This window comes from Panthera onca, chromosome D2 (assembly GCF_046562875.1).
Source record: "Panthera onca isolate mPanOnc1 chromosome D2, mPanOnc1 haplotype 2, whole genome shotgun sequence".
Taxonomy (NCBI): Eukaryota; Metazoa; Chordata; class Mammalia; order Carnivora; family Felidae; genus Panthera; species Panthera onca.
Genome location: NC_138349.1, coordinates 60,306,280 through 60,334,237, shown reverse-complemented (window position 1 = coordinate 60,334,237; position 27,958 = coordinate 60,306,280). Strand labels below are relative to the sequence as shown.

Below are 27,958 nucleotides of genomic sequence, written 5' to 3'. Positions count from 1 at the left end.
AAAGAGAGAGAGAGAGAACAACTGGGGAGAGAGAGGAGAGAGAGAATCCCAGGTAGACTCCCCACTGTCAGCGCAGAGCCTAACGTGGGGTTTGAACTCACAAACTGTGAGATCATGACCTGAGCCAAAGTCAAGAGTCAGACACTTAACTGACTGAGACACCCAGGTGCCCCTCCCATTTATTTTTGTAGGCAAGTAATTGGTTAGATACAAATGCTGTATCTAAGACAACATCCCTCCCCGAAATTTTCCGTGCATGTTCCTGTTCCCAAAGGACATTTATGGTCAACATCATTCATTCATCCATTCATTCATTCATTTAGTAAATATTTACAGCCTATTTACTATGTGCCCAATACTGTTTTAAGTATGGGGAATACATAAAAGGGAGAAATAAAGATTAAAGTTGTAGCTATCATTGAATTCACTATCCAGTACATGACAAAACAAACCAGTATATATGTTGTATGTCAGACAGTGAAAGAAGTACTATGGAGAAAAATAAAAAAGAGAGGTGAAGAGGTTTATATGTGGGTTAGGAATGGTGTTGCAGTTTTAAGCAGGGGAATTAGTGGTGGCCTTCCAAAGAATTTGACATTCGGAAGAGCAAGTGTGTCAGAAGAGGAGATGTGGGGGGCATGACATCTGAAACTAGAAGGAAACTAGACCTAAACTTAAAATATCAATTTATTTGAGAGTAAAAAAAAAATGTCACCATGTAATATATAACACTTCAATGTCAGAATAGATTATAAAATTATAATATAGGTGCACCGGGGTGGCTCAGTCAGTTAAGTGATGAACTCTTGGTTTTGGCTTAGGTCATGATCTTCCAGTTTGTGAGTTTGAGCCCTGCCTCCAGCTCAGCACTACTGGTGTAGAGCCTGTCTGGGATTCCCTCTCTCTCCCTCTCTCTCTCTCTGCCCCTCCCTTGCTCAGTCTCTCTCTCTCTCTCTCTCTATCTCTCTCAAAGTCAATAAATAAAATTTTGAAAAAAAGCTGTAATATAAAGCTATGCATGTGAGGGGACTTCCACTCTACTTTATAAATTTCAAATCCGCCTACCTGACTTCTTCATTTGGTAGTCTAATAGACATTTTAGACACGACATATGTAAAATTAATTTCTCATCTCCTACCATCTCCAATATGCTCAATTCATTCTCTCCCATAGCAACATAAGTGGCAAGTCCACATTCCCAGTTCTCAAGCCAAAAATGGTGTGCTGTCCTTGACTCTTTTCTCTCTCTCATACTCAGTATCTAATTCTTCACCACATTCGGTTAACTCACCACTGCCATATATGCTGGCTCAATCAACAACTCTCAGCTTCTCCATTTCTAAAACCCTTTCTCGGCCTCTATGATTTCTCACCCAGATAACAGCAATGGCATTCTACATTCCTGCTTCCTCCTGTACCACTTCTCAGACTGTTTTCAATACAGCACTCAGAATGACCCCTTTAAAGCATAAGTCATATCATGTCACTCTCTGGCTCAAAGCCCTCTGCTCGCTTCCCATCCTACTCAAAATAACAGTAAATTTCTTGCAATGGTTTATGTTCCTTACAAGATCAGCCTTCCTTTTTAGTGTCAGATCTCCTCTTGCCTCACTAACATTTGCCTCCAAGGCATTTCTACTTGCTATTTCCCCTGCTGTGAATTCATCAATGAGTAGAAAACACTCTATTTAAAGCTTGGTGGAAGGCTTATTTCAGTAACTAGCAAGTAAGTCACATATAAATATCACAATATATCACTTAAATTCCTGTGGCCTTATAAATAACTCCAGACATAAATTTTTGGGTTATTCAATAATGTTAAAAAATAGGATATGTACATTTATAAAGCCCAAGGTTCAACTCTATAGTTAAATAAAATAGTGAAGAGATTTAGTCTTAAATTATAGACATTGTAATTACAGTAAACAGATGTAATACTGGATATACTTTTTTTTAAGTGAACTCTGTGTCCAGTGTGGGGCTTAAACTCAGGACCCTGAGATCATGAGTCACACACTCTACTGACTGAGCCAGCCAGGTGCCCCTACACTGGATATACTTACTTCCTCCTCTCACTCTAAAATATATTACCTCACTGGTGACAAGAATGATAATAAACGGTAATAAAATGATATCTTTTAAATATTATTAAGTAGAATTTGTATTTGAGATTAATTATTTTTAAAAATAAATAAGACACTTGAATAGGAACAGAGACAAATATACCTGGCATTTAATATTAGTTACTAGGCATTAATTTTAACTTGGAATTTCCCAGAAATCAAGGCAGGGTGAAAATATATGTATTTTAATATAATTCCATTACTTGATAAATGTTTAGATATTTGTCAACAATTATACTTGGATTGAAATCTCAAGATGTATTTATTAACAGAATTCTACTGTAAGAATTTTGGGATAAAATAATACGCAATGTTTTAAACTTAATTTTCTTTGCCCAGATTTTTATACACCAACTTCTTTAATCAATGGAATGATACTAAATCTCAATTTGAGTAAAGAATTTGAATAAGAAAAAGGTGACACTGTTCAAGTACACTACTTCATGATAAATAGAAATACAGCATAGTGACCTTAGCATATAAAAATCCAAAAGGACAGGGTGCCTGGGTGGCTCAGTTGGTTGAGAATCTGACTTTGGCTCAGGTCATGATCTCACAGTTGGTGAGTTTGCCACAGTTCATGAGTTTGATCCCCACATTAGGTTTGCTGCTGTCAGCACGGAACCTGCTTCAGATCCTCTGTTCCCCTCTTTCTTGACCCCTCTCTCTCTTTTTCTATATCTCTCTCCCTCTCTCTCTCAAAAATAAATAAAAATTTTTAAAAATCCCAAAAGGAGTAAGTAATCTGTCCTTTAGATGGTCTGTCAGCAGAAGGTTTTGTATCATTAAATCAAAAGGACTAAGTGTAAAGAAAACTTCATGGAAATAAAGGGAGTTGAGTTCATCTTGAAAAACTTTTGTACTGGAGGGAATAAAAAAGACAAAAGGTTGACAATTCAGACATGGAAAAGATCACAAACACAGCCTCGGGGATAGCCCTAATGATCAGGAACACAAGAATCATTTCCACAAATAAAAAACAGATTTTTGGATTTGTATGCTTTATAGAGCCAGGAACAAGGGGGCACTGTAAAGGACTTTAGCAAAAAAAGGCAGAGCAATTAATGTTTATGCTAGCAGGAACTAGGTAGTAGAGAGCCACTGAATATTTCAGAGTAGTGACCTAGCAATTTACAGTAAGATTTATCCGGCACAAGTAGGTACAAGCGTTGGAAGAAAGAGCAAGAAAGAAATTAATGAAATCCCCTAGGGTCAAAATATGGAGGAACTAGTATAGATTTGAGGCAAGGTGTCTTACCAAAGGAAGGTTCTCTTCATGCTCTCTCATATACCTGTACCAGCCAGTGTGTGATGTTCTGTAAACAGAACACTAAATGAGACTAAAACCATGTTCCCTGCACTAATGAGGTTTAGTGAGGTTTAATGAGTGGAGAAGAAAAGCCATTATGTAAGAAATTATGCATGAACAATGAACGTCATGATATGGGAATCTCCATGTGTTACATTCAGATTCAGGCCTGAATGTTGGAAGGAAACTACACTTAGATTTGTATTAGTGAAGTCTAGGTTAATCTGGGATTGTAATGATGAGCAGGTATTTATTGGCAAAGAGAAGGAGGATGGGGAGTTGAGGGAACTGTATGCCTCAGAGAGAGATGTGACGGAGAGCCTGGTGCTTATAGGAAGGAAGACTTCCATATACAAGAAGGGGTGGGAGAGAAAGTGTGAAATATGAGGCAGGGAGCAGAACCTGGTTCTCTTACATAGGGCATTAAAGGACCAGATTTCATGCTAAGGGCAAGGGGAGACACTGACACCTTGAAGGGGTTTTATGCATGGTGATAGATGACAGATTTAGCGCTTTAGAAATATGATCTCAAGTTCAAGTGAGAGAATGGAAGTTTACTAAAGGCAGGAGACAATTTAGGAGCCCTCTAAAGAAAATCTAGGACCTAAACTAAGATAGTGACCCAGATGGCGTTAACATTATCCTCAGCTTGACTAAATTTTAGACAGGCTTCTTTCCAACTCTAGGCACCTGACCTCCCTTTTCTTAATGGCAATTACAAAACTTGTAATTGTAAATTCTTTCTTTGCATCTTTAAGATGCAAGTAAATATTCTAAATGCTTCTCAACAGCTTTACAAACAAGGAATGTCTTTCTCAAAAACCAGGGAACTATCTCGTTGAAATGCAATTGTCAAGGAAGATAGAGCCTCTACCTCCCAGGCTCTGTGGGAGGGCAGCTACCTAACTTTAGAGGGCACCTTGCTCCAAGGTGTATACGTACCTGCTGTCATGAAGACAGAAAAAAAATTCACTTTTCCTTTGGGTAAAGCCAATTAGCAAAAATGAATGGCCTACAATCTCTGTTACCCTATCTCTGAAAAACTTTCAGCTCTTTGTTCTAGGAGAGTCAAATTCAGACAAAGTTCTAGTCTCCCTCCCCTACTGCAATAGCCTTGAATAAAGTCTTCCCTTCCTGTTCAATTTTTCCCCGTGTGAAATTTTCTTTGAAAGTAGTGATAGTGGAGGTAGTTAAAAAACAGACAAGTTCTGAAAATATTTAGAAGATAGTAAAGCTTGAATGTGGTGTATGACTAGCTGTGGAAGGGAGTAAAAAAAATATATTCCCAGGTTCAGATGTGTTAGATCCAAAGTACAGAAGTGTTATAAGGGGTATAGGAGTTAAAGGAGATTCGTGGGATAAGGTGATGCATTCAGGCTTGGGAACAGTGAGTGCCACAGGAGCCTATAAGCCATGAGAGGAGAGGAAACCACAGGCCTGCAATGTAAGTAGCCAGAGCTCATGAGACAGGACGTGGCTACATTCACTTACCTATGTAAGACATTTGAAATCTTGGGACTCTATGAGAGTGTTCAGGAAAACTGGGAAGGATTGGAGGACTAGAGGGCTTAGATCAGAACTTCAGTGAACCCTAATGTTTGCAAAGTGGATAGAGGAAGAGGAAACCATGAAGCACTGAGAATCGTTACCCAGAGAGACAGGAAAGCAGAGTTACTGCCAAGTACACAATAGAAATTAAAGAAGCCAATGAAGAGAAAACGCACTGCCTAGTGTAGTGCTGCTTGAATAATGTAATTTCATCCAGGCTTATGCAAGTTGTGTTTTTCATAGTAACCTAAACCAAATTATATCATGAAAAAGGTAATGAGGTCGTGTCTTACCATATTTTGTATGTTAATTTAGTATAAGCTTGAGTTATTGAGAGTGTATTCTGATAATAAATGGAGCCTATTAAAATTCTTCCAATTTTTAAAATAAACCACCCATTCATGGCAATTTTTCTATTGTCATGATGGAGAATATTCAGCTTGCTGCATTTTTAAAAAGCAGCAAGGAGGACATTCTCCTAATCACCAACATGAAGTTAGAGTGTACATGGCTATTTTTTTTACCCCAAGAAACATCTTCTATATTTTAAAATTTGATATGCTCCAATTCATTTGCTGCATTGACGTTTTGAGGCTGTGTCCAGTAACCTAGGCAACTGTTCTTATTTCTGTCCTAATTTTCTTCTATGTATAGAACTTATATAGAATCAATGTTCTCAAAGATATTCTTTAAGGCAGAGCAGATTTACAAGTTATATGCTTTTAAGGGAATATAACATTCAAAATATGACAAATCTTAATCAAAGATTAGATGTTACACTGTCTTTACTTTTGGGTCAACAGTAAATATGATGAATAATCTATCTTCAAAAAGGTGGTATAATTTTTTGCTAAAATATGCTCTGACTACAATTGAAATTATAAATCTTTAAGAGTTTTGTTTTTAATGTTATGGTCACTAAACTGAATTTCAGCACTTAGAGACGACAGCTTCAAGTACTTACAAATAAAAATCTGGCCTTGATGGGATGCCTGGATGGCTCAGCTGGTTGAGCATATGACTTCGGCTCAGGTCGCATTCTCACAGTTCATGAGTTTGAGTCCTGCATCAGAGCTCGCTTGAGATCCTCTGCCCCCTGTCTCTCTGCCCTGCCTCACTTCTCACTTGTGCGCTGTCTCTGTCTCTCTCTCTCTCTCTCTCAAAAACAAATAAACATTAAAAAAGAAAACCTGGCTTTGGTCAGTAATGTTAAATGAGTTCCCTTTTTCACTCTTCATCTACAAGACAGTATGATCAAAGTTTAAATTGTGCGAGACAGAACAAAATCTTTTATTTTTTGAGACCTATTGGCTTTCGAGCTGTATAGGCAGAGGAAAGAATCACTAGGACATACGTTCTAAGGAATAGAGAAATAAATGACAATTTTATTTCATTTTTTAATTTAATTCCAGTATAGTTAACATACAGTGTTATATTAGTTTCAGTTGTACAATAGAGTGACTAAACAATTCTCTACATTTTTCAGTGCCATCAAGATAAGTGTACTCTTAATCCCCTTTCACCTATTTCACTCCCCTATGATAACCATCAGTTTGTTCTCTATAGTTAAGAGACTGTTTTCTGGTTTTTATCTTTTTTAACTTTGTTCATTTGCTTTGTTTCTTAAATTCCATATATGAGTGAAATCATATGATATTTGTCTTTCTCTGACCAACTTATATCACTTAGCCTTACACTCTTTGGATCTATCCATGTCGTTGTAAATGGCAACATTTCACTCAAGAAAAGGCAGTTTTAAGTGACTATTTGCAAAACTGATTTTAACGTGCATCCTATAAATATCAGGATGAATTTTCTTTTTCTTTTGTTTTTGCCTACGTACTGCAAACTTTGGAAATTAAGCCCTATATAATTTGATGAAGATAAATGAGGACTGTGAGAGAGAGAAGAAACAACAGATAACCACAGTACCAAAATTCCACAAAGAAAAGAACAAAACAAAACAAAACCTCACAATGCAGGGCCAGCCATTCAATAATGAACAAAATAAGAACTTGACAATTATTGGGTCAAATTCTCTGCTTTATCCTACTATCAAGAGTTTTTTGTTTTGTTTTGTTTTTTTGTGATCGCTATTTCAGTTGTACATGAGGTATGTGAATTAGATGTACATGAAAGTGCAAGCATCATTAAAAATCACATTAATGCCATCTTCCTTCTAACCTGAAAAAGCAGTTTCTGATAAGTCCTTCTCCTAAGGAAAAAAACTCCTTCAAAGGACTTTGGTAATAGAATTTCCAGCATGTCAAAATGTTTCACACCACAAAACCAAGAAACCAAAGGAGTCTCATACTAGAAGACTGAGACTTGCCTTGATGAAGCTTCTTGAGCTACTCAAAAGGAAGCCAAAGCATAATACTACCACACAAATCTACATTTATCATGACATTCATTTTTTTTAGAAAAATCACAATGTATTGAGCACTTCCTATGTGCCAGAAACTGAACTGAAATTTTTCATGTACCTAGTTTAATGTTCAAGAAAAACAAGAAAATAGATACTATTATCTGGATAGTATTATCTAGATAACAGATACTATTATCACAATTTTACAGATGAGAAAACAGTTAGAAATGTAAATAATGTGTTCAGTGTCATATGGATAATAATGGGTAGAACCCAGATTTGAATCAAGGCTTATATAACTCCCAAGTTCACACATCTGTACATTATAAGGCAATGCTAGTGGAGATCAGCCACTTGCTAACCCATTCCACTCGCAAAACTCTCTTTCAATCTGTTCTACTAAATCTCTCTAAAACCACAGTTGTCCTTCAGGTAGGCATGGGAAACATTTTTAGCCATCACCCTGCTGGCACTATTTACTTCCTGGGAGCCCCTTGCTACTGCTGCCCCTACTGCAGACAGTAAATGAGAGGAAGGGTGGAAATCTAGATATCAAAATACTCCCTGGATTGAAATATGACAGAGGCCATTGTGATAAGAGACTGAGGTTTCTGGATTCTGTGCTTGGAGACCCAGGATTGTTGTCCTACAAGGTCTGACACTGTCTGACTCTATCTGATTAATACTCCATTTCTTCAAGGTGAAGTGATTCACCAGGGAGACTGTCAAGCCACCAGGGATGACTGTCCAGACATCACCATGTAGTTTCCAAATGGTAATCAACAAAATGATTTGGTTATTAACGGAAGATTGTAATGTTGAGACATTTTGAAACTTGTGAGACTTAAGCAGATTTGATACTTTGGTTTATAGTTTTCAGTTTCAAAAGTCATTTTTCTAGTAGAGGACTTATAATATCAACTCCATTATACTGGCTGTAACAATAGGAGGGCAATGAGATCTTATGGGATGGTAAGATTCTACCCAAATTTGCTGGGCTGTACTGGAAAGAGAGTGGTTTGTGCCAGAAGACCTGGGATTTGGTTCCAGTTGACATGATATCTACAAACTATTGAACTTCTTTGAGTTAAATTCCCTAATTAGTAAAATCAAGGAGAAAAAAAAAACAAAAACAGGGCTTTTGTGAAATAAGACACCAACTGGGAAACATTCTGTAAGCTGTAAATGTTAAATGATAACTGGCACTCTTGTTTAAATAGAAATGATGAGTTAGCATGTATTTAGTATAATCTTTTAGAAAGCTTTTAGGACTTACCAAAAAGTCATCTTATCAGTAAGTTTGGGAATTTGATGATCTTAACAGGAGTCTATTTTCATGTCTCTTTCAAATTAGAGTTTTTAAGATAACAGATTTCTATTTCATACTTGGTAAGAACATGAACAGAATAAACAATTAGAGCTTTAAAGAATGTTCTATAAATCTATAGCAAAATCACACTCTATACCACTGTGGAATGCCTGATTACTGGATATAATCACAGTATTGGTCCAGTGAGTATCCGTGTTTAATAATTAAGATAATCACTAATTTCCACTTCTGTTCCTCTGCTACTTCATAAGGCATGCACTATTGGTCTTTTAGTATTTCACTCTCATTGACCATGGACTCTAAATCATTATTTGTTGGTTATACACCTTTACAATGCCCAGTGGCATTTGCCACTGATGACAACAATAACAGATGATATTGAGCCACAACTACTGGCAGTGAAGTGCAGAGAGGAAAATGATAATAAATAACTGTCATCCCATTACTAAAAAGTACCTGAAATTCGTTCTACTCCGTGTTCTATATAGCAGAGTCTGCATTATTCAAGAATCAAGAAAGCATTTACTCTTTAATAAGAGCAGCCAGCAAAAAGGGACCCAAATGCATGTCTGATTCAGTGACCAGAAATTCTCTTGAAGCATGGCATGTATTCAAAAAGTTCTCAACAGAGTCCACTTCAAAATTTTACGGTATCTTCCCAAATTGGATGGTATCAGGGAAATGTGTCAAAAGATATACTCAGTCCAATGGATACAGACTTCAGGAATGCTGGATAGAATACAGAGATAGAGTATCAAATGTATATGAGATTGAGCATAGAAATATATTCCAAGCACAGAGACACAACTATGGAGAATATGGAGCCTGTTGGGGATGCAAGATGCCTAAGAGAGCTCATAAAACATAGGTAAACGTGATCATTTTGGTCAGGTGGTTTGGGTGAGGGACAGTTTAAGCTGGCCTGCCATGAATGCAAAATCTGTAGTAATGAACTCACAAGACAGATATCCAATAAAAGGTTGTTATTTGAGTTAAATTGTCTGTACTGTACCTAATTACTCTTTAAATTTAAAAGAAAATTTGTATCCTTCCTCCATTTCTCAGATGACTGCAGCACCTTTTACTCTCTTCTCTTCCATTCCATTGATGATGAATCAAGTTTAATGGGGTGGTGGTGGTTTGTTGCTTGTTAATAAAAGATTCATTCCACTAACTCTGTATTTTAAGTAAATTGATATGTGGTAATCACTAAAGTTCTTAATCAGAAAACATAATCCACTTACTAGACAAGTTATATAAAGCTGTCTGTGCCTCAGTGATCTTATTAGTAAAACTGGGATAATGTATCAATATATCAAAGTTAATGTGATATTTAGTTTATATACTGTGACTATCTTTTCTCGTTTTCTCCCAAAAGCAGAGTCTAAGAATGGAAGGTAGCTTATTCTGGGATGAAATCTTGGGGAACAGAACTGGGAACCTGGGAAGGATGGATATGGAAAACAAGGAGGGCAATTCCAAAGATATATTATCAAGCTGGTCACCATGGTACCGGTGGGGCTTGATCTCCCTCTGAATCCTTTGAGTACCTATGGAAAATGCAAAATAGTCCATCCAAGGAATATAAGAGTATTCACCAAGGTTACTCTGTGGAGTGTTAATGCTTCACACAAGATTGTGCATGTATTAGAATATCTGAATAGCTTCCTGAGGGATTCCACACAGCAATTTCAGAGAAGCCTCAAGGCAGGAAGTGAATAAAATCTAAGATATTCACATTTTATACAGAGAGATTTACTAGAGCAGAGAGTGGTCAGGTTGAATATAACATTGTTCCCAGTAGATGTGATGGGAAGGGATCTATCTTGCCAGTAGTGAGGGTGTTGCCCAGGGGCATTCCAAATGAACTGGCCTGTCAGGGAAATGTGCATAGTGGAACACAAATCCAGAATGCAGAGAAGTTTTGGGATGATTTCTACAAGGTTAGAAGCAGTGCCTTCTATGAAAGATTCTTAAGATCCAGGACCATGGAGATCATCAACGTCTTAACCTACTATAATCAGGTGGCCATCTAGCTGGTCTGTAACCCCAATGAAGAACAAAAATACAAATCAAACAGTAGTAATAAGAAGCTTAATTTCTTGGCATATAATTATAAAGTTTATAAAACACTTTCATATGCATTACCTTCTTTGAGGTTATTATCTTTGAGGTTATGCTGTGAGAAGGTAAGATATTATTCTTCTCATTTTTCAGATGAAGTACTTTGAAGTTTCTAAGTTTTAAGGTCTTAACCAAGGCTTCATTGTATACATGTGATGATACAGAATGAGAAACATGGCATGTTTATCCTAATCCCGGCATCCTAAAAGTTACCTTTATTGTAACAAAATTTTCTCCTATCAATTACTCTGTATGTCCTGACAACTACCCTCCACCTACAGTGGCTCAGCAGCAGCCTAAGTGAATCACTCACTTACTTGAAAGCATGAGCAAACTAGACTATCAGCAAACTTTATTCCCAATCCCATTGCCATTTGTAAAAACTGATCTCTTTCCAAAGATGCCTACTAGATTTGAAGAAAACTTCTTTTAGATGCTGGGTGCCCCCAGGCAGTTCCCAGCATGAACTGGTTTCTAGAGGGCTGGGAAGTAATCCAAATAATCAGCAAGGAATGGAAACTCAAGAAAACCAACATTTCTAAGAAAGCACAGGTGTCGTGAGTCATATATATCAGTTCTAAGTAATCTGAATATTTGAAAACATGGAACTTTTGGGGAGCCTGGGTGGCTCAGTCAGTTGAGCATCCGACTTCAGCTGTAGTCGTGTCTCACAGTTCATGAATTTGAGCCCCACATTGGGCTCTGCCCTGACAGCTCAGAGCCTGGAGCCTGCTTTAGATTCTGTGTCTCCCTCTCTCTCTGCTCCTCTCCTGCTGGTACTCTCTCTCTCTCTCTCCCTCTCAAAAATAAATAAATAAACTTAAAAAAGACATGCAACTTTCTTAAATTTATCTTTTTCTATCCACCTCCAAATGTAATGTCACTGAATTTAGCTAATTAATAATAGTAATAATGCTGATGATAATTATACTATCACTACTATAGCTACAAATAATAACTAATGATTACTGAGAACTTACTATGAGCCAAGCCATGTGTTAAGGGCTCTACTAGTTAATTTAGTTATTTGCACAATAATCCACATATAGAGAGTACTAGTACTATCCTCACTTTATAAATCAGCGAACCAAGTTAGAGAAAGGCTGAGTTTCCCAGGTAACAGAGTAAGGGAGTGGCTAATTCAGATGTGTTGCAGGACAATCTAAGCTGCTATACTCTACTGCCTGGCTTTTAGACCCACGTTCCGCAGGCTGGTTTGCAGTTACAAATGATCATTGGCTAGGAAACCAAACTTTCACAGGTTCCCAAGCACTGGGTGCAAGTAAAGTGAGATGCAATACCTCAGAGTAATTCAGAAGTTGTTTAGCATTGTTGGAGGTGTGTGTGTGTGTGTGTGTGTGTGTGTGTGTGTGTGTTGAGGGTAAGGGGAGAAGAGGGCAAGGCAGAAAGGAAGAAAAGTACAGGGGTAGTTTCTCAGTTTTCTCCCCTAGAATTACAGAGTATATTTATAACTTCTTGGTTTCTCTTTTCTATCTAAATAAATGTGTGCACATTTGAATTCTATATTCCCATGACTGCTATAAACATCAAAAGTGGCATGGGGTGATTTACTACATGATCAGAAATGGTCTCCCTGTGGGCTTTCAAGGTAAAGGAAATAATTCCTCTCATTCTGTGGCCCATGGATACCGAGGCTCTTCTTCCTGTGCTTCGCAAAACCAGCCCCAGAGCCAGGAGTCCCACCTGTGAGCGTCTACATGATTGACAAGAAGAGGGCACAGCATATAGTTGTCCTCTCAGGGAGGTGACTTACCCGGTCAGTTTTCCCTTCAGTCTGAATGCTGGTGTGACTGCGCACCTCATGTTCCTCTTCCAAGTCAGAAACATCCTCCAGTTCCTCTGGGGTCTATAAAAAGAAAGCAAAGCATTGCTGGTGAGAATGCAAAATGGAAAACAGAGTGACCATACCTCAAAAAGTAAGCACAGAGGTACCAATATGACCCTGCAATTCTACTCCTAGAAAAGAAATGAAAATAAATACATGTCCACACAAAAACTTGTTTAAAAAAACTGTTCATAACAGCACCAATCATAGTAGCCAAAAAGTGGAAACAACTCAAATACAAATCTAGTGAGGAATAGATAAACACAATTCTATACAATAAAATATGATTTGGCTATAAAAAGGAATGGGATACTGAGACAGGCTGCAACATAGGTGAATCTTGAAGATATTATGGTAAGTGAAAAGAGTCAGTCATAAAAGACCACATGTTTGCAAGCAGACTGGTGCAGCCACTCTGGAAAACAGTGTGGAGGTTCCTCAAAAAATTAAAAATAGATCTACCCTATGACCCAGCAGTAGCACTGCTAGGAATTTACCCAAGGGATACAGGAGTACTGATGCATAGGGGCACTTGTACCCCAATGTTTATAGCAGCACTCTCAACAATAGCCAAATTATGGAAAGAGCCTAAATGTCCATCAACTGATGAATGGATAAAGAAATTGTGGTTTATAGACACAATGGAATACTACGTGGTAATGAGAAAGAATGAAATATGGCCTTTTGTAGAAATGCGGATGGAACTGGAGAGTGTTATGCTAAGTGAAATAAATCATACAGAGAAAGACAGATACCATATGTTTTCACTCTTATGTGGATCCTGAGAAACTTAACAGAAGACCATGGGGGAGGGGAAGGAAAAAAAAAAGTTAGAGAGGGAGGGAGCCACACCATAAGAGACTCTTAAAAACTGAGAATATACTGAGGGTTGATGGGGGGGTGAGAGGGAGGGGAAAGTGAGTGGGTGATGGGCATTGAGGAGGGCACCTGTTGGGATGGGCACTGGGTGTTGTATGGAAACCAATTTGACAATAAATATCCTATTAAAAAAATAAAAATAAAATAAAATAAAGATGAAAAAAAAAAGACCACATGTTGATTCCATTTGTGTGAAATGTCTACAATAGGCAAATCTATAGAGACAAAAGTTTGACTGGTAGTTCCTAAAGGCGGGGGTGAGAGAGGAGGGAGTGGGCAATGATTGCTCATGGGTATGCAGTCTTTCTTTGGGATGATCGCAATGTTCTGGAATTAGATAGTGGTAATGATTGCAAGATTGTGTGCATATACAAAAAAAAAAAAAAAAACAGGTACACACACTGAGTTTTAACTTCAAAAGGGTGAATCTTATCGTATATGAATTATATCCCAATAAATTTTGAAAGAAAAAGAAAGCAAAATAAGTAGAAGGAAGTTTTTCTCTCAGTCAAGAGCTATTTGGCTAAACATTATGTGGTTATCACAAACCAAGATGCTTACATGTGATAAAGAAATGGAATATTTACAGTTAAAACAATATAACATTAAAATGCTACCAAAAACTATCAATAAATTAAATTTTCTAGGAATTTAAATAATAAATATATTAACTGCAGTGTCTATCCTAAAGAGCTAACCTACTTCCATTTCTTTTTTTCAATTTCAGCTTAGACGTCTTCTGACAGGGAAGTGTCTAGCTTAGGAAGACCTGGACTGGGTTGGGTCCTCTGCCAAGCTCTTCCCGACCCCTCCACTTCCACTGTCATGATGTTCCCCATACTTGATTGCAGCATTGTTTGTTGAAACAGGCAACCAGTTGTTGTTGCCTCTGTGAGGTAAGAAGTGGGTCTGCCCTGCCTATCGTCATATCACTACAATCAAGCACATCCATGCTTTTGAATGGATAAAGCAGAATTATCAGTGATAGCCAAAAAAGAGTTGGATACGAACAAAGCGAAACATACCAATGGCAACAACAAACCCTTGTCCTAACTGTACTTCCATAGTTCAAACTGATTTTATTTGCATTATGTTATTTCTCCTAATTCCTGATTGTCTCTTCATCTTACTGGGGCAATAATTTAAAGATATCTGTTATTATTGCAAATACAAGTAAGAGTATTTAACTTGAATTAAGTTAATATTTGTTTTCCTTTAAATTATATACGAACCCTTTAATACAAAACCCTGGTGTGAAATTCAGAAATCAAACAGGTGTCATGAAAAATAACCAAAAGTGAAGTGAAAGATCTCTTCTACACACCTGGCTGTTAAAGATGGGGGAAGGACAGGGATTGCCTCCTCAGTCCAGTCTTGGTTTCCCTTCAACCTTGGTTTGCACACAGGCCCTTTGTTTATACTGAGGGCTGTGGAGGGTTTCCCTTCCCTTGGGACCACTCTAGAGATGAGAACTTGCAATAATTAGTTCACACTATAGAGTAAAGCTATCTATTTCCTACCACTAATGGCCTCAGATTCTTTCTCATCTCATGGATCTTTAACCAGCACTTCGTTTTCTAAGCCTTGCACTGAGCATCACCCAAAACTCTGCATGTACTGCAACTGACTACTATTAGATATTAATAGTCCCCCTCTTTCCAAGGCCTCTGATACGCTTGAGTAACCCTTATGTATGTTTATCTCTACAGGCAGCCCTTCTTTTCTGCAACTACATGCAGCTATGATCACAGGGCAACTTACTCTCTTTTCGTAGGTGTTAGTATCATTAGTTCACCTCTGTGGAACTTCTACACAATCGTGTGTTTCATTATTAGCCATTTTTGTGTATTTTTCCCACAGTATATTGAGAAAGAATCTTTTCGATTTCCCTCCTTGATACATCACCATCCCCTGAAACATCTGAATAAATTCAGTTATCAAATTCCTTTCCTTGGGTCCTATTGTTTTGCAATTGAAGGCTGTCTGGTGTCCTTACTGTGATCTGTTTCTTATAAACGCCCGCTGTTAATTACTTGGATTATACTTTACAATGAAGTGACATATAACCTCATTGATTCCAGTATTTTATTCAACTCAAAATAAAGTGACTTAACAGAAACTAAGAACTGCTGCTGTCAGAAGTCACAAGTACCAGTTTGTTGGTGATATTGCAGGAAGAGATAAGCCTACCATTTACGCCCACATACTTCTGCGCTGGTGTTTTTGTTTTTGTTTTTTTTTTTTTTTTGCTTGTTTGTTTTTGTCTTTAACACAGGACTATAGTCTTCTTGCAAAGCCACTACAACTGACCTCTTCTTTTCAGGAACAAGATCAGTGGGGGAGTGCTTAAAACACTTGCTGGCAGCATTTTGTTTTCCGTAAGGCAAGCAGTTGGCTGGTATTGCAAAAATAAAAAGTCAAATATACAATGCTATAATCTAAATTAAGTGGAAGCTAAGAGAGAAATAAGAGCATTCTAATCCCTTTTGGAGTGATACATTAACTCTTTTAAGCCTCAAGACAAATAATAATAGCGTAAATATTTAAAAGGGAGGAGGAAGGCGGGGCGACCCTCTATTGTACACTCATCTGGCAACTCTGGAAGGTGCAAACATCTGGAAAGTGTGTGTGTGTGTGTGTGTGTGTGTGTGTGTGTGTAAGTGAGATCAAACTACCTGAGAGCAGTGTTATGTAGTAGAAAGACCCAATAATGTTGAGTAATATAGACCTAAATTTGAATTCTGGCCCTCCAATTAGTGATTGTGGGACCTTGGGCATTTTGTGTACCATTTTAAACTTTGGTTTTCTCAGAACAAAGTTTTGGATAGTACTACCTAACTCCGAAATTTGTCGTGAGGCTCAAATCTACTAAGATGCTGAAAGGAAGAATTGCTTAGCCCACAGATAGCTAGAGTGCAGGAAAAGTATGTTTCTTTCTTTTTTTGTTGTTGTTTTTTTCTCTTGTTTTTTTTTTCTCCTCTTTCTCCACTATTCCATTCCTTACCCAACCCTTTATATTTTTGGATAAAATGTTTGCATCAATTTGGTTACCTCCATTTTATTCCAAATTTGTTACTCTGGATTGATGTGATACTCTAGTTACATTCACCCCATTTTGAGTATATGATGTCTTGCACTAAACAGGGTTTAATATAATTCCACACACGTTGTTTTCTCCTAAATTCCAAGTAAAGCTCTCTTTTAACCTGATTTTATTCATATACAAGAATAAAATTATCCCTTAAGTCGGCCTGGCAAAGATTCACTCTCACATAGATTCTCTGTGATGATGGAAACAACTTTCCCTCTCTAAGCTGAGCTGTCTCTAAACTAGACCAAGAGGAAGATACAGATAACCTTTTTTTACTCGAAAGAGTGTTAATAAACTTAGTCATTATTCATATATTTCTCATATTAGAATTCAGGAAACCTTTTCATGTTTTTCTATTTTAACTCTTGCTTGTTGTGAAGCCTTTCTTATGTAGCTCAAAGTGATATGAAATTAGCCTAGTTTCCTCACTTGTAAAATGGCAAAAATATCACCTAATTCTTAGGGTTATTGTGAGGATAAAATAAGATGATGGACTGGAATATTATTCAGTGACTAGAAAGTCCTGAAGTTTAATATTGTTTATGATTATAATAGATTATCATTAATTTTATTATAAGACCTCACTTTATGTGAAAGAGGCCAGAATCAAGTATAAAACTTGAAAATATTCAGGCTGAGGTTTTTACATAGAAACTGGAGCTGCAATAAACCACAGTGGCACATTAAACTTCAGAGTCAGAATAAATTTGTGGTTTTAATAAATATATATGTATATATATTTACTGAGATAGAAATGACTGCATTTATATGTCTTTTTTCCCAAGGAGCTTCATGCTCTCTACAGACTTTATCTCATTAATTCCTTCAGCATTTCTAGGGAGATGGTACGCAGGGTTATTACACATAAAAATTCACTTGCACAGACTTTATAAATGTTTAACATTAAAATATATGAAAAAAGAAATTTGTAGTCACTGAAAAGGAAAGGAAAAGAGAAACGAAAGAGAAAGAAGGAAAGAAAGAAAAAAAAACAGGAGAAAAAGGATAGTCTAGGAACAGGAGTCACGCTTGACATTTTCCTCTCAAATTAAGGTCAAATTCTAAATCCTACAAGTGACTTAATCATAAATCATACTTCTCCGACTATCCATTGCTGGTTTACTACAATCAAATAACTGCCAGCGCAGTGACAGGAGCAGTCTGACACTCGGGGAAGCTGTTAGGAAGGGCACTCCAGGCCGTCTTCCCAAGCAGGCAGTGGAAAGAGCATGCTCAGTCAGGTCCTGCTAGCTGAGCTGACAGCACAGGATGATTTGGGAATGTCAATGTCAAAAATTCATTTTTATAAGAGAACTAGGTATGTTTGTAATATAATTTCAAGTGATAGAAACCTAAGAAATGCCTTTTTGCTGAAAACACACACAAGCACTTTTTGTACTCTTCAAACATGGCCCACTCATCTGCTCATTCTACATCCCGGTCTTTGGCTCTTTGTATCGACTACTCTATTGCCTGGAATGGTCCTCCTAGACCTCTTACATGGCTGGATCATTCTCACCATAGGAGATCAGATGGCCTATCTTCAGTCTTATCCAGTCTGCCCTGGTCAGTCTATCTAAAAGGAACCCTTTTCCCTACTTCATTTGTTTTTTATATCACCTTGTAATTTTTCATTAGCTCTCTTTTCATGATCATAACCTGAAATTATATTTTTCTTTTGTTTTTTTTTTGAAAGGGAATGTGTTTTTGTCTTGTCCCATTAGAACATAACTTTCATGAAAATAAGGATATTGTCTGTCTTGTTCACCACTCTGAGCACCTTGAAACAGCATATACTGTGTGCTCAATAAAAATATCTTAACTGAATAAAGAAATAAATGATTTAATGACTAATAAGCTTTGGTATCAATGTCAGAAGAATGTCATGGGACATTTTTAAGCTACAGAGTAATGTTTAATCCTTTCCCTTCTGCTTTCAATAAGTGTTGAGTTCATGATTCCTTGCTTAAGGGAAAGTTTGAGGCAAAGAATCCTGGATTTTGTATTTTAAAAATAAAGACTATGGAAATTAGAGATAATAGGTTTTGTACAGAGCTCAAGATTCTCAGATTTGGAAGACTAGAATGAAATCTATGGGTCCCATTGAAAGTTCAGTACAGATATAAAAAGACATCAGAGAAAACACAATCTTCTAAACTCAGACCAGAGTTTGAAGTCTTACCAAGGCCTATAAAGTATCATGGAAAGAGCAAGTAGTAAACCTGGAGGAGCTACATGGGCTAGGACAATGGATACTCACTGGTAACTAATTTTAGAAAATTGCAAGAAATTGGTAGGCCTTTCTGATGCGTTGATATAGTCTAAGTCTCTAGAAAAGAGTCTCCAAAACCTAGCTCCGTAAGCATCTTGCTCTGAATAATTCTGGTTGCAAGAAACTATCTTGTACGTTCTTGTATGCTGTGGGATGTTTAGCACTATCCCTAGGCTCTACCCACTACATGAAATAGGACCCTCCCAAGTTGTAACAATCAAAAGTATCTCCAGACATTTCCAAATGTCCCCCAGTGGGGAGAGGGTAGGAATCATCCCTGTCTGAGAACTAGAGATCTAGAAGTTTTGTTCACCTGGCCCAACACAAGTGACAGAGGTAAAGGGAGGGTCCAATGACTATTTTTTAAATATCCCATGAGCAAAGTTAAAACTATGTTAACTTAGACATTATAAAAATAAAAAGGTGTTGTTTTTTTTTTTTTCTCGTACATCCGAGTTTGTAGACTGAAGTTCATACCCCATATAATACCATTATGGTTATCAGACAGAAGAGGGCACTGTTCACTCATTTTAGTCTTAACCAAACACCTGGAAGATTATATCAGAAGATTGATGACAATAAAATTACAACCTTGGTCACAGTGTTAATGCCTGCATTTAATAAGCTGCTTCCCTTCTGGGATACTTCTTTCAACTTTTATTAATAACGAAAAATTATTACCTAAATACATGCAGTGATAGTCCAAGTTTGTTTGATCAGTAATAAAGAGGTTAAAAAAATCAAAAGTCACCTCAACTAACATATTTGAATGTCTGTTTTTTATGCATAGAAACACAGGCTATTATGCTAGTTTCTGGGGATCTTGAGACAAAACATAATCCTTGTTCTCAGGAGAGATAAAGGGTAAGGATATTAAATGTAAATAAGAGATATTCCCTAGAGTTACATGGTTTGAGACTGAGATTGAATGGTGAGACATCGAGAAATTTCCTTAGAAATGTCAGGCAGAAGAGGAGAATGAGTATAATATACCTCAAGGTAACCTGGGAAGACATTTATTGTATTATCAGAAAGCTGCTAGGGTTGTGTTATAGTGGTAGATTAATGAACTTGAAGTTAGGATACTTGGTTTTTCATTCTAACTTTGCCACCAATTAGTTGTATGTTGTTAGGAAAATCTCATAATTTTTCTATGCTTCAATTTTCTCATCTTTAAAATATGGGTGGAAAGTCATTAAAATTTTATATTTTCTGTAACTTCTCCAAGTTTTAAGATTTTATGAGTTCATGAATAAACTGAAAACATAACATTAATCTGGATGAAATGTTTTCCAAGTACTAGGAACCTTCAATACTAGGAGATAATCTGGTAAGTCCATTGAGTTCTGTGAAACAAATTCACTCCAATTCATCATATCAATTAGAAATATGGTTCATCTCTGAATACATGTATCTCCTGACTCTCACAAGGAATGAGAAGGCATCTAGTATTATTATAACTCTAGTCCCTAACACAACGCTTGGCAAAAAGTAGGTGCACAATAAATATGGTTTTTAGTGAACTGATACAAGGAAGAAAGTAAATGGGTAAGGAAATAAGGACAGATGTGAATAAAGACATATATTTCTATTTTCAAATGATCTATTAAAATCATTAGTGGTTTTTCTTCTTATAATCTTCCAAAAAATAATTCAAAACCTCCTCTAGGTACTATTATCATCCCTTTATGTTTCACAAGCCATTTCATTCTTCTTTTCCAGCACGCTAAGAATATAACACCATATAAATTATTCTGTATGTTGAAACTGAGAAGCCTAGGTGAGTATTATATCTCTTAAAGGCTACAACAATTGAAATCTAATTTGACAAAGCTAAGTTGCAGAATATCATACACACACACACACACACACACACACAAAAGTAAGAGAAAAGAATACATCTATAATGCATTAGACGATATAATTAAACATGTACTCAGATTCGACAGCTTGGGCAGATAAATCCTGAACATGTAGAATATTGCTGTCAGAGGAGACACAACTTTAGTTGTTGATATACTTTTTATGAATTAAGTCTCTATTAGTTTGCTATTTAAAAATCTACCCAGGTCAGCAGACATCAAATAGTGGACCATGCAATGCCTTATGGTTGAGTCTGGATTATGATGATTATCATAAGAAGTGATCATTACAATCACTTAAGTTTATATAAATCCTGTCTAAGGACTCAAGTAATGATAGAATCACACAGGGTAATGCATATTTTAGCCTTAATCCTTCTTTCTATCAGGAAGCTTGTGACAGTCATTCCTCTGCTCCAAAGACACCAATGAGGCTAATAACTATAGAAAAGCACACAGGAAATCAGCAAGAGGGTCATAAGTGAAAGTGGCATCGTCAATATCATGGTACTTATTCAACCACCAAATGAGTTGGTGATCCAGCTCTAATTCCCAGGACTCCATATCTAATTCATGAAAACTGTCATAAGAAGTATTCCAGCTTGACATTTAAATAAAGATATGAAAGACTAATGAAGCCATGAAGAATAGGGTTTGAATGAAAGTATATTTTTAGAAAGTTCAAATATGAGAAACATCCAGATTCAGATCAGGATCCTTGAGATTCTTCTTTTTGAGTACAGAAAGGTGAGGTAATCATTTTTAATCAAGGTCTTAATGTTATTCATTAACAACACTCTGCTGGGTTATTCGGCATTCCTTTTCTCATTCAGTCTTAACAAAAACTGAAGAGGCAAATGGTATCATTTTAATACCATAGCTGAGGAAACTGAGCCCTAGAGTTAACACAACCTATTCAATATTGCACAGCTAATAAACAGCTACTTCAAAGTAGGTCCAGTGCTTGTTTTATGAACCAGCTTGGTAGTCACAGATACAGGGTAAATGTGGGAATTGAGTAGTTAAATTTTACAAGCCTAGAAAATAAGCTTCAAACAGCATGAATACACTGCTTTAGAACAAGGAAGGCCAGATATTTAGGGGTTTGATCAGCAGCACACCAGTAGACTGGTCCTTAATCTCCTCCTCTCCCTGCTGGATATATCTCTAGACCTCAGTAAACTTGGCATCTGGAGCAAATAGATGATTGAGCCTTTCTTCATTGCACCACTGCCACCTACCTTGAACCATATATTGTCTTTAGAGACCCAACTAAAAGAAGTCCTGCTTATTTCTCAGGATGGCACCCTGGCTTTAAGTTATAGCAAACTTCAGATGAATTCAGTTTTGGTTCATAACATGAGCAAAAGTATATGCCAATGAAACTGAAAACAAATATGCTCCTGCGTCATTCTTTTTTGTCTTCTTCTTCTTTTTTTTTTTTTTAAAGTTCTATATGAATTGAGCTATACTGATTACCGAAACTATTAAATGTGTTTTGGACAGAGCTGTGATTTTATATTCTCCTTCTAAAAATATGAACAGAGGAGTGCCTGGGTGGTTCAGTTGGTTGAGTGTCTGACTTTGGCTCAGGTCGTGATTTCACGGTCCATGAGTTTGAGTCCCGCATCGGGCTCTGTACTGACAGCTTACAGCCTGGAGCCTGCTTCGGATTCTATGTCTCCCTTTCTCTCTGCCCCACCCCACTTGCTCTCTCTCCCTCTCTCTCTCTCTCAAAAATAAATAAACATTAAAAAAATCAAATTAGAGCAGAAAACCTAAAGCCAAGTATCTTGTCAAAGTTCTTACATTGAGGCAAAAATTGTGGTGGAGCATAGTATAAAGATGGAGTATCTTATTTTAGGTCAAATGCTCCCTTTAATATCTTGTGGCCTTGAACAAGTACTTAACTTGATGAGAACTCAAGTCCTTCTGAAGTAAGTGAAAAAGATGGAACTAAACAATTTAGAAAATCCCATTCAATTCTATTGTTTACAAGTCTATTGCAGGGTTTTTTTTTGTTTGTTTTTTTTTTTTTTTTTTTTTTTTTTTTTTTTTTACAATCAACATTGAGACAAAATGAATACTTAGAAAAAGGTTTGAAGTAGCAGGACACCCTTTTGAAGTGCTGCATACAATTTTAAATCACAAGATCCTTTTGAATTGTTAACCTCTCAGAAAGTTTGAAACAACTTTTTAAATTTGTTTTACTCAGGACTAATTGGACGATGGAAGGGCTCTTCATAGGTAGTAACTGATGATACCATGGAGACTTTCGGCAGCACAATTACTCTCACCGCTCTATAGATGGGAGGTATGCTGTTGTTGGGCACAATGCAATAATGATAGCAAGAGTAGTGGAGGTGTTGGTAATGACGGTCATGGCAGCAGTAATTGTGGTAGTAAGTAGCAGCCGCTACAGCAGATGACTAATAACACGCCCTGATCTTCACCTTTTGGGTATGAACACTGCTACCATGGAGAACGGACAGATTCTGCTATGTTCGAGTGAGGAAAACCTCACCTTGCATCAAATTCTTTGCCACACAGATTCTCTCTATGTGAATTTGTGTTCTTAGTGTTAGAATAGCCAGCTGAAGAGAAGCCATCTAACTGAAAAGTTATTAATTCTTACAGATATTAAAATAAAAGTTTCAGAGAATATCTGATGGCAAAGAAAATGCACTTAATATACTTTTAACTGAATGTATACATGTATATATATGTTCTAATTATATAAAACATTGCATATATATGAAGGAGAGAGTTGTGTAGTATATGTGGGTTTTTTTCTGTATAATTGATTTGTCATAAAATTTATACAATAAACTACTACCCTTATCATCAGGGGGAAAAACAAGCAATGAGTGTTACAAGAAAATCTGCTTAAGGTTGAATGTGCCATTTCAAGGACATGTCAGTAATAATAATAATAAAAAAAAAGCAAGATTGCAAAAGTCACTGCAGGGGGAGCTGGCTTGTCACTTTGCAATAGGTCTATCAACTGGCATGATACTTGAGTTGATGTGGACACAGACAAAAGCTTTCAATAAGTGAGAGGAAAATTGAAGCATATGTCTTCATTACCCGAGGAAACACTACAAAGGACTGTGAGAGCAGATATGGAGAAATATCCCATACCTGGCCCCCATGCTATTTCCTCATATTACATGGTCCCCTCTGTGGACGTGTAAAAGCAGTGGTCTCATTATTTCACATAACACATTTTCAGCGTCCTGGAAACTGGTTTTACCAACTGTTCCCTAACAAAGATTTTGAGGGGAAAAAAGTTGTGGTTTGACTTCCCAATGGGGATATATATTTTTTAACCTACAGAAAATCTTTTACTTCCAGAAATTGTTAAGGCAGCCAGGTATAATATAAACGGTCCTAACCAAATTCATCTATCTAGATTTGCAAAGTAATCCCAGGCACAGTAATAAAGCAAAAAACTGCCTTCTGTGTTCCAGCCAGGGGTATTATGTAAGGCTAAGATGTCCAAACCTGACATTCTTATTTCACTGAACTAAAAAATGGAAAAATATGAAAGAAGTTCCACATTACTGAGGAGATGCGGTTCAATAAGACAGTAATTCAGATCTATATTAGAGTTTTGTACATATTATTCAGGGTTATTGGATTGAAGTTTGATTTATGGGACGTAAGAATTCCCTACACTAGTAGAAAAAAGTAGCTTAAGTTGGCAGCTTACATATAACACTAGAATGCAACAAAACAAATATTTGGACAACCCCTAAGGAAGAATTATATTCTCTATATAAAGGGATTTTTAAGTCCCCAAACTAAAAGGCCTATTTGTAGAAGCAAGTGGATACATCATTGTTGAAGATGTAGTTAGATCTAAGTGGCTGTGAAACTAGCTCATGGTAAATGCATCGTGCTGTTTCTACACAGACCTGTCCTTTTCAGTGGAATTAGGGTATGTGGTAGAGGCAAACCTCGTAGGGAAATTAGATTTAAAAAATGTACATGTGTTCCTTAACACGTTAAACATACACATGACATAAAATCCAGTCCCTGAACTCCTACACATTTAACCAAAAGAAATGAAAACATATATTCACACAAAGACTTGCACACAAATCATTGTAGCAGATAGTTTTGTAATAGCCAACTAATGGAAACAATTCAGATGTTCATCAACAGAGGGATGATATAACCTAGTATGTCATTCAATACAGTATTATTCAGTTACGAAAAGGAATGGATTATTGATAAAAGTAACAGCATTGAGGGATCTCAAAGTAATTACGCTTAGTGAAAGAACCCAAATAAGCGTATATACTGTGTAATCTATTTATACAACCTTATAGAAATCACAACTCAATCTACAGTAACAGAAACCAGATTGTTGGTCATTTGGGTATGGGGGAAGGAGTGATTCGATTACAGAGGGGCATGAGTAAGTTTTAGATTTTGATGTCATGTTTCTTATGGCTGTGGTGATAGCTTCAGGGCTATCTACGTTTGTCTATAAAACATAACAAATTGCATGATTTAATATACACAATTTATTAAATTCAACTTTACATCCATAATGCTGTTAAAAATTTGCATTTACTTATTCGAATGCCTATCTAGATACATAAAACATCAAGTAAGAGTTGTTTGCTTAGCCCAAGATTATAATTATAAGCGGGACCGTGCAATGTGAAGTTATGTCATATGAATACATGAAAGGTCAGGTTCATGTTAAATCAATTAATATCTAACTTTTTTTTTCTATTTACTAAAGTGTACTTCAATGCATAGTAAGGGACCACATATTGAATCAAAATGTTCAATTTCTGTTATCAATGTTAATTTTAGATGTTAAATTGTTATCAAAAATGAGCTTCAGTGCAGACATCTTATCCATGGGCCATCTCACCAGAGGTTCATAGAGATAAGAAGCATTGCATCTTTAGTAAGAATCACGCCAACTGTGGGCTTTTCTGTGTGGACATGAGTGTGAAAAGACCACTGATAAGACTGACAAGATATTCTAGCAGCAATGTGATTTTTCTATTACTTAACTGGGTTTATAAAATACCAAAACAAGCTTTAAACTTGTTTTTTTTTACTTCATTCAAGGCAATGGTTTTCCAAAAATTTGGTAGTAGAACCCCCTCTCTTTTTTTTTAATGTTTACTTATTTTTGAGAGAGAGAGACAGAGAGAGAGAGACAGAGCATGAGCAGGGGAGGGGCAGAGAGAGAGGGAGACACAGAATCAGAAGCAGGCTCCAGGCTCTGAGTTGTCAGCACAGAGCTGGATGCGGGGCTCAAACTCACGAACTGTGACATCACAACATGAGCCGAAGTCAACACTTAACCATCCAGATGCCCCAGTAGAATCCCTTCCTTAAATGCAATTATAGAATACTAATGTTCATGACAATACCAAAAAGTAATATATGACTATTCTGAGTAAAGCATAAAGTTATGAAGCAGAAGTGCATATGGGTGCATGTGTGTATATGTATGTTTGTGTGTACATGGTATGAAGCCTGGATAGTCAGGCCTCTTTCCTGACCACCTTTAATTCTCACCAGGAAATAATTCTACTCATTCTGACCATCTAAAGGTCACAGATTAGGCACCACTATGCTTTCACTTTGGAGAGTTTAATCCTGCACATGTAAACAGAAGTTGGTCCATGCTATTTCAGAAAGATAGCATCAAACTTGTTGTTAAATGTACAGAATTAAAGATAATTATACACTTAGACTGCCTCTTGTATATGACTAATGTGACTGTGTTTAGTTCACTTTAAACTATAACAGAGCAAAATAATAAAATAGCAATTACAAATGTTCATTGCAATAAGTACAGAAAGCATCACTGTATTTTATCTGCTTTAATCATGTGTTGCTTTGTCTTTTTTTCCAGGTAATTGCCCTTCTGTTACTGCTTCCTTCTGGATTTATCCAGAAGTAGTCTTAGAGGTCACCAGACCCAAACCATACATGCTGTTTAAAAAAAAAAAAAACACTCAGGCTGTCTTTAGGTGAACAAAATTAATTTGTCATCTATTTAAGACACTGAAGTTATATAATAAATAAAACTGACAGTAACATGTACTATATATAAACAAATGCTTCTTTTTTTCTACAGCCTAACCAAAAAAATTCCTAAGAACTCTTTAGCTAAACTATTGTTTTCTTACTTTTCAACTCTCACTTTTTATTCTCGTCTTTGTACTTATTCAAAGTAATTTAGTATGGCAATCATTTCTTTTTCTAACACTGTTCTGTCTTAAAAATCCCTTTTCCCTGCAGATCTCATCCTCTATCCAGAAATCAGAAATATATGGTCTCTGGAATGGAGACATTGTTTTAAAATTAGTTTTACAATAAGAGAGACAATATACTTTGGAAACCAGATCCCTGCTATAAATGTGGCAAGATGAAAGAGTATGCCATATTCTATCTAAGAGAATTTGCTAGCTTTGATTTAATTAATCTCAATGACTGTGTGTGTGTGTGTGTGTGTGGCACTATTCTTTTAAAGTTTGAAGGTATCAAACAATGTTTTTTATTACCATTCAAAAAGAACATTTTTAAATAGATACCGTTTACTTTCAGAATATATTTATGGGTCACTAACTAGATACAAAGCGTAGCATGCCTAGGTATTATGGGTCCGTCATCAGTTATAATGAGGATATCACCTTTATGAAACTAATGCAACGTTGTCTAAGTTCTGTATACTCCATTTTAGTCAAAATTTCATGAATATTGTAATATATGTCACATTCTCCTTTCAACATACATCTTTATCTGCACAGTGGAAAATTTTTCAATTCATACAAAATGTCCTGTTTGATTTGTTTTGCTAGACTCTACAGGCTGCTCTGTATTACCTTATCATGAATATTTACAAATTGTTTTAGCTACATACTAAGGTGAATGGTACAGCCAGTGCTTCTCAAGATTTTCTAGGCTCTTGTAGACCATTTTTTTTATTCATTATGTTGCTTAAGCATTTTTTTTATCCTATTAAGGGATTAGAAGGTCAAATACAGCTTTTACTTTAGACCTCAACTCTGGACTCTGTATAATGGGGGGAAAAAGAACTCTCATATTATATATTTAACCTAATATGGAGTAAGTTCAGTGTTTTGGGGCAAGAAGTCAGAATAAGTAGGTTCTCCTTTTTGCTTTTTATTCATTCATTTAATTTTTAACTTAATAGGTATTCATTAA

At 36.4% G+C, this 27,958-nt stretch overlaps 1 protein-coding gene across 3 annotated transcripts in view; it reads right to left on the bottom strand.

Moving 5' to 3' along the window:
• CTNNA3 (catenin alpha 3) overlaps positions 1 to 27,958 on the bottom strand; it is a 1,784,170-nt gene that overhangs the window by 176,940 nt on the left and 1,579,272 nt on the right. For all 3 annotated transcript variants that reach the window (XM_078434311.2, XM_078434309.2, XM_078434310.2), the window contains one exon: positions 12,577 to 12,669. In XM_078434311.2, the coding sequence (XP_078290437.1) occupies positions 12,577 to 12,669 (93 nt within the window). The remainder of the gene's footprint in view (positions 1 to 12,576; positions 12,670 to 27,958) is intronic.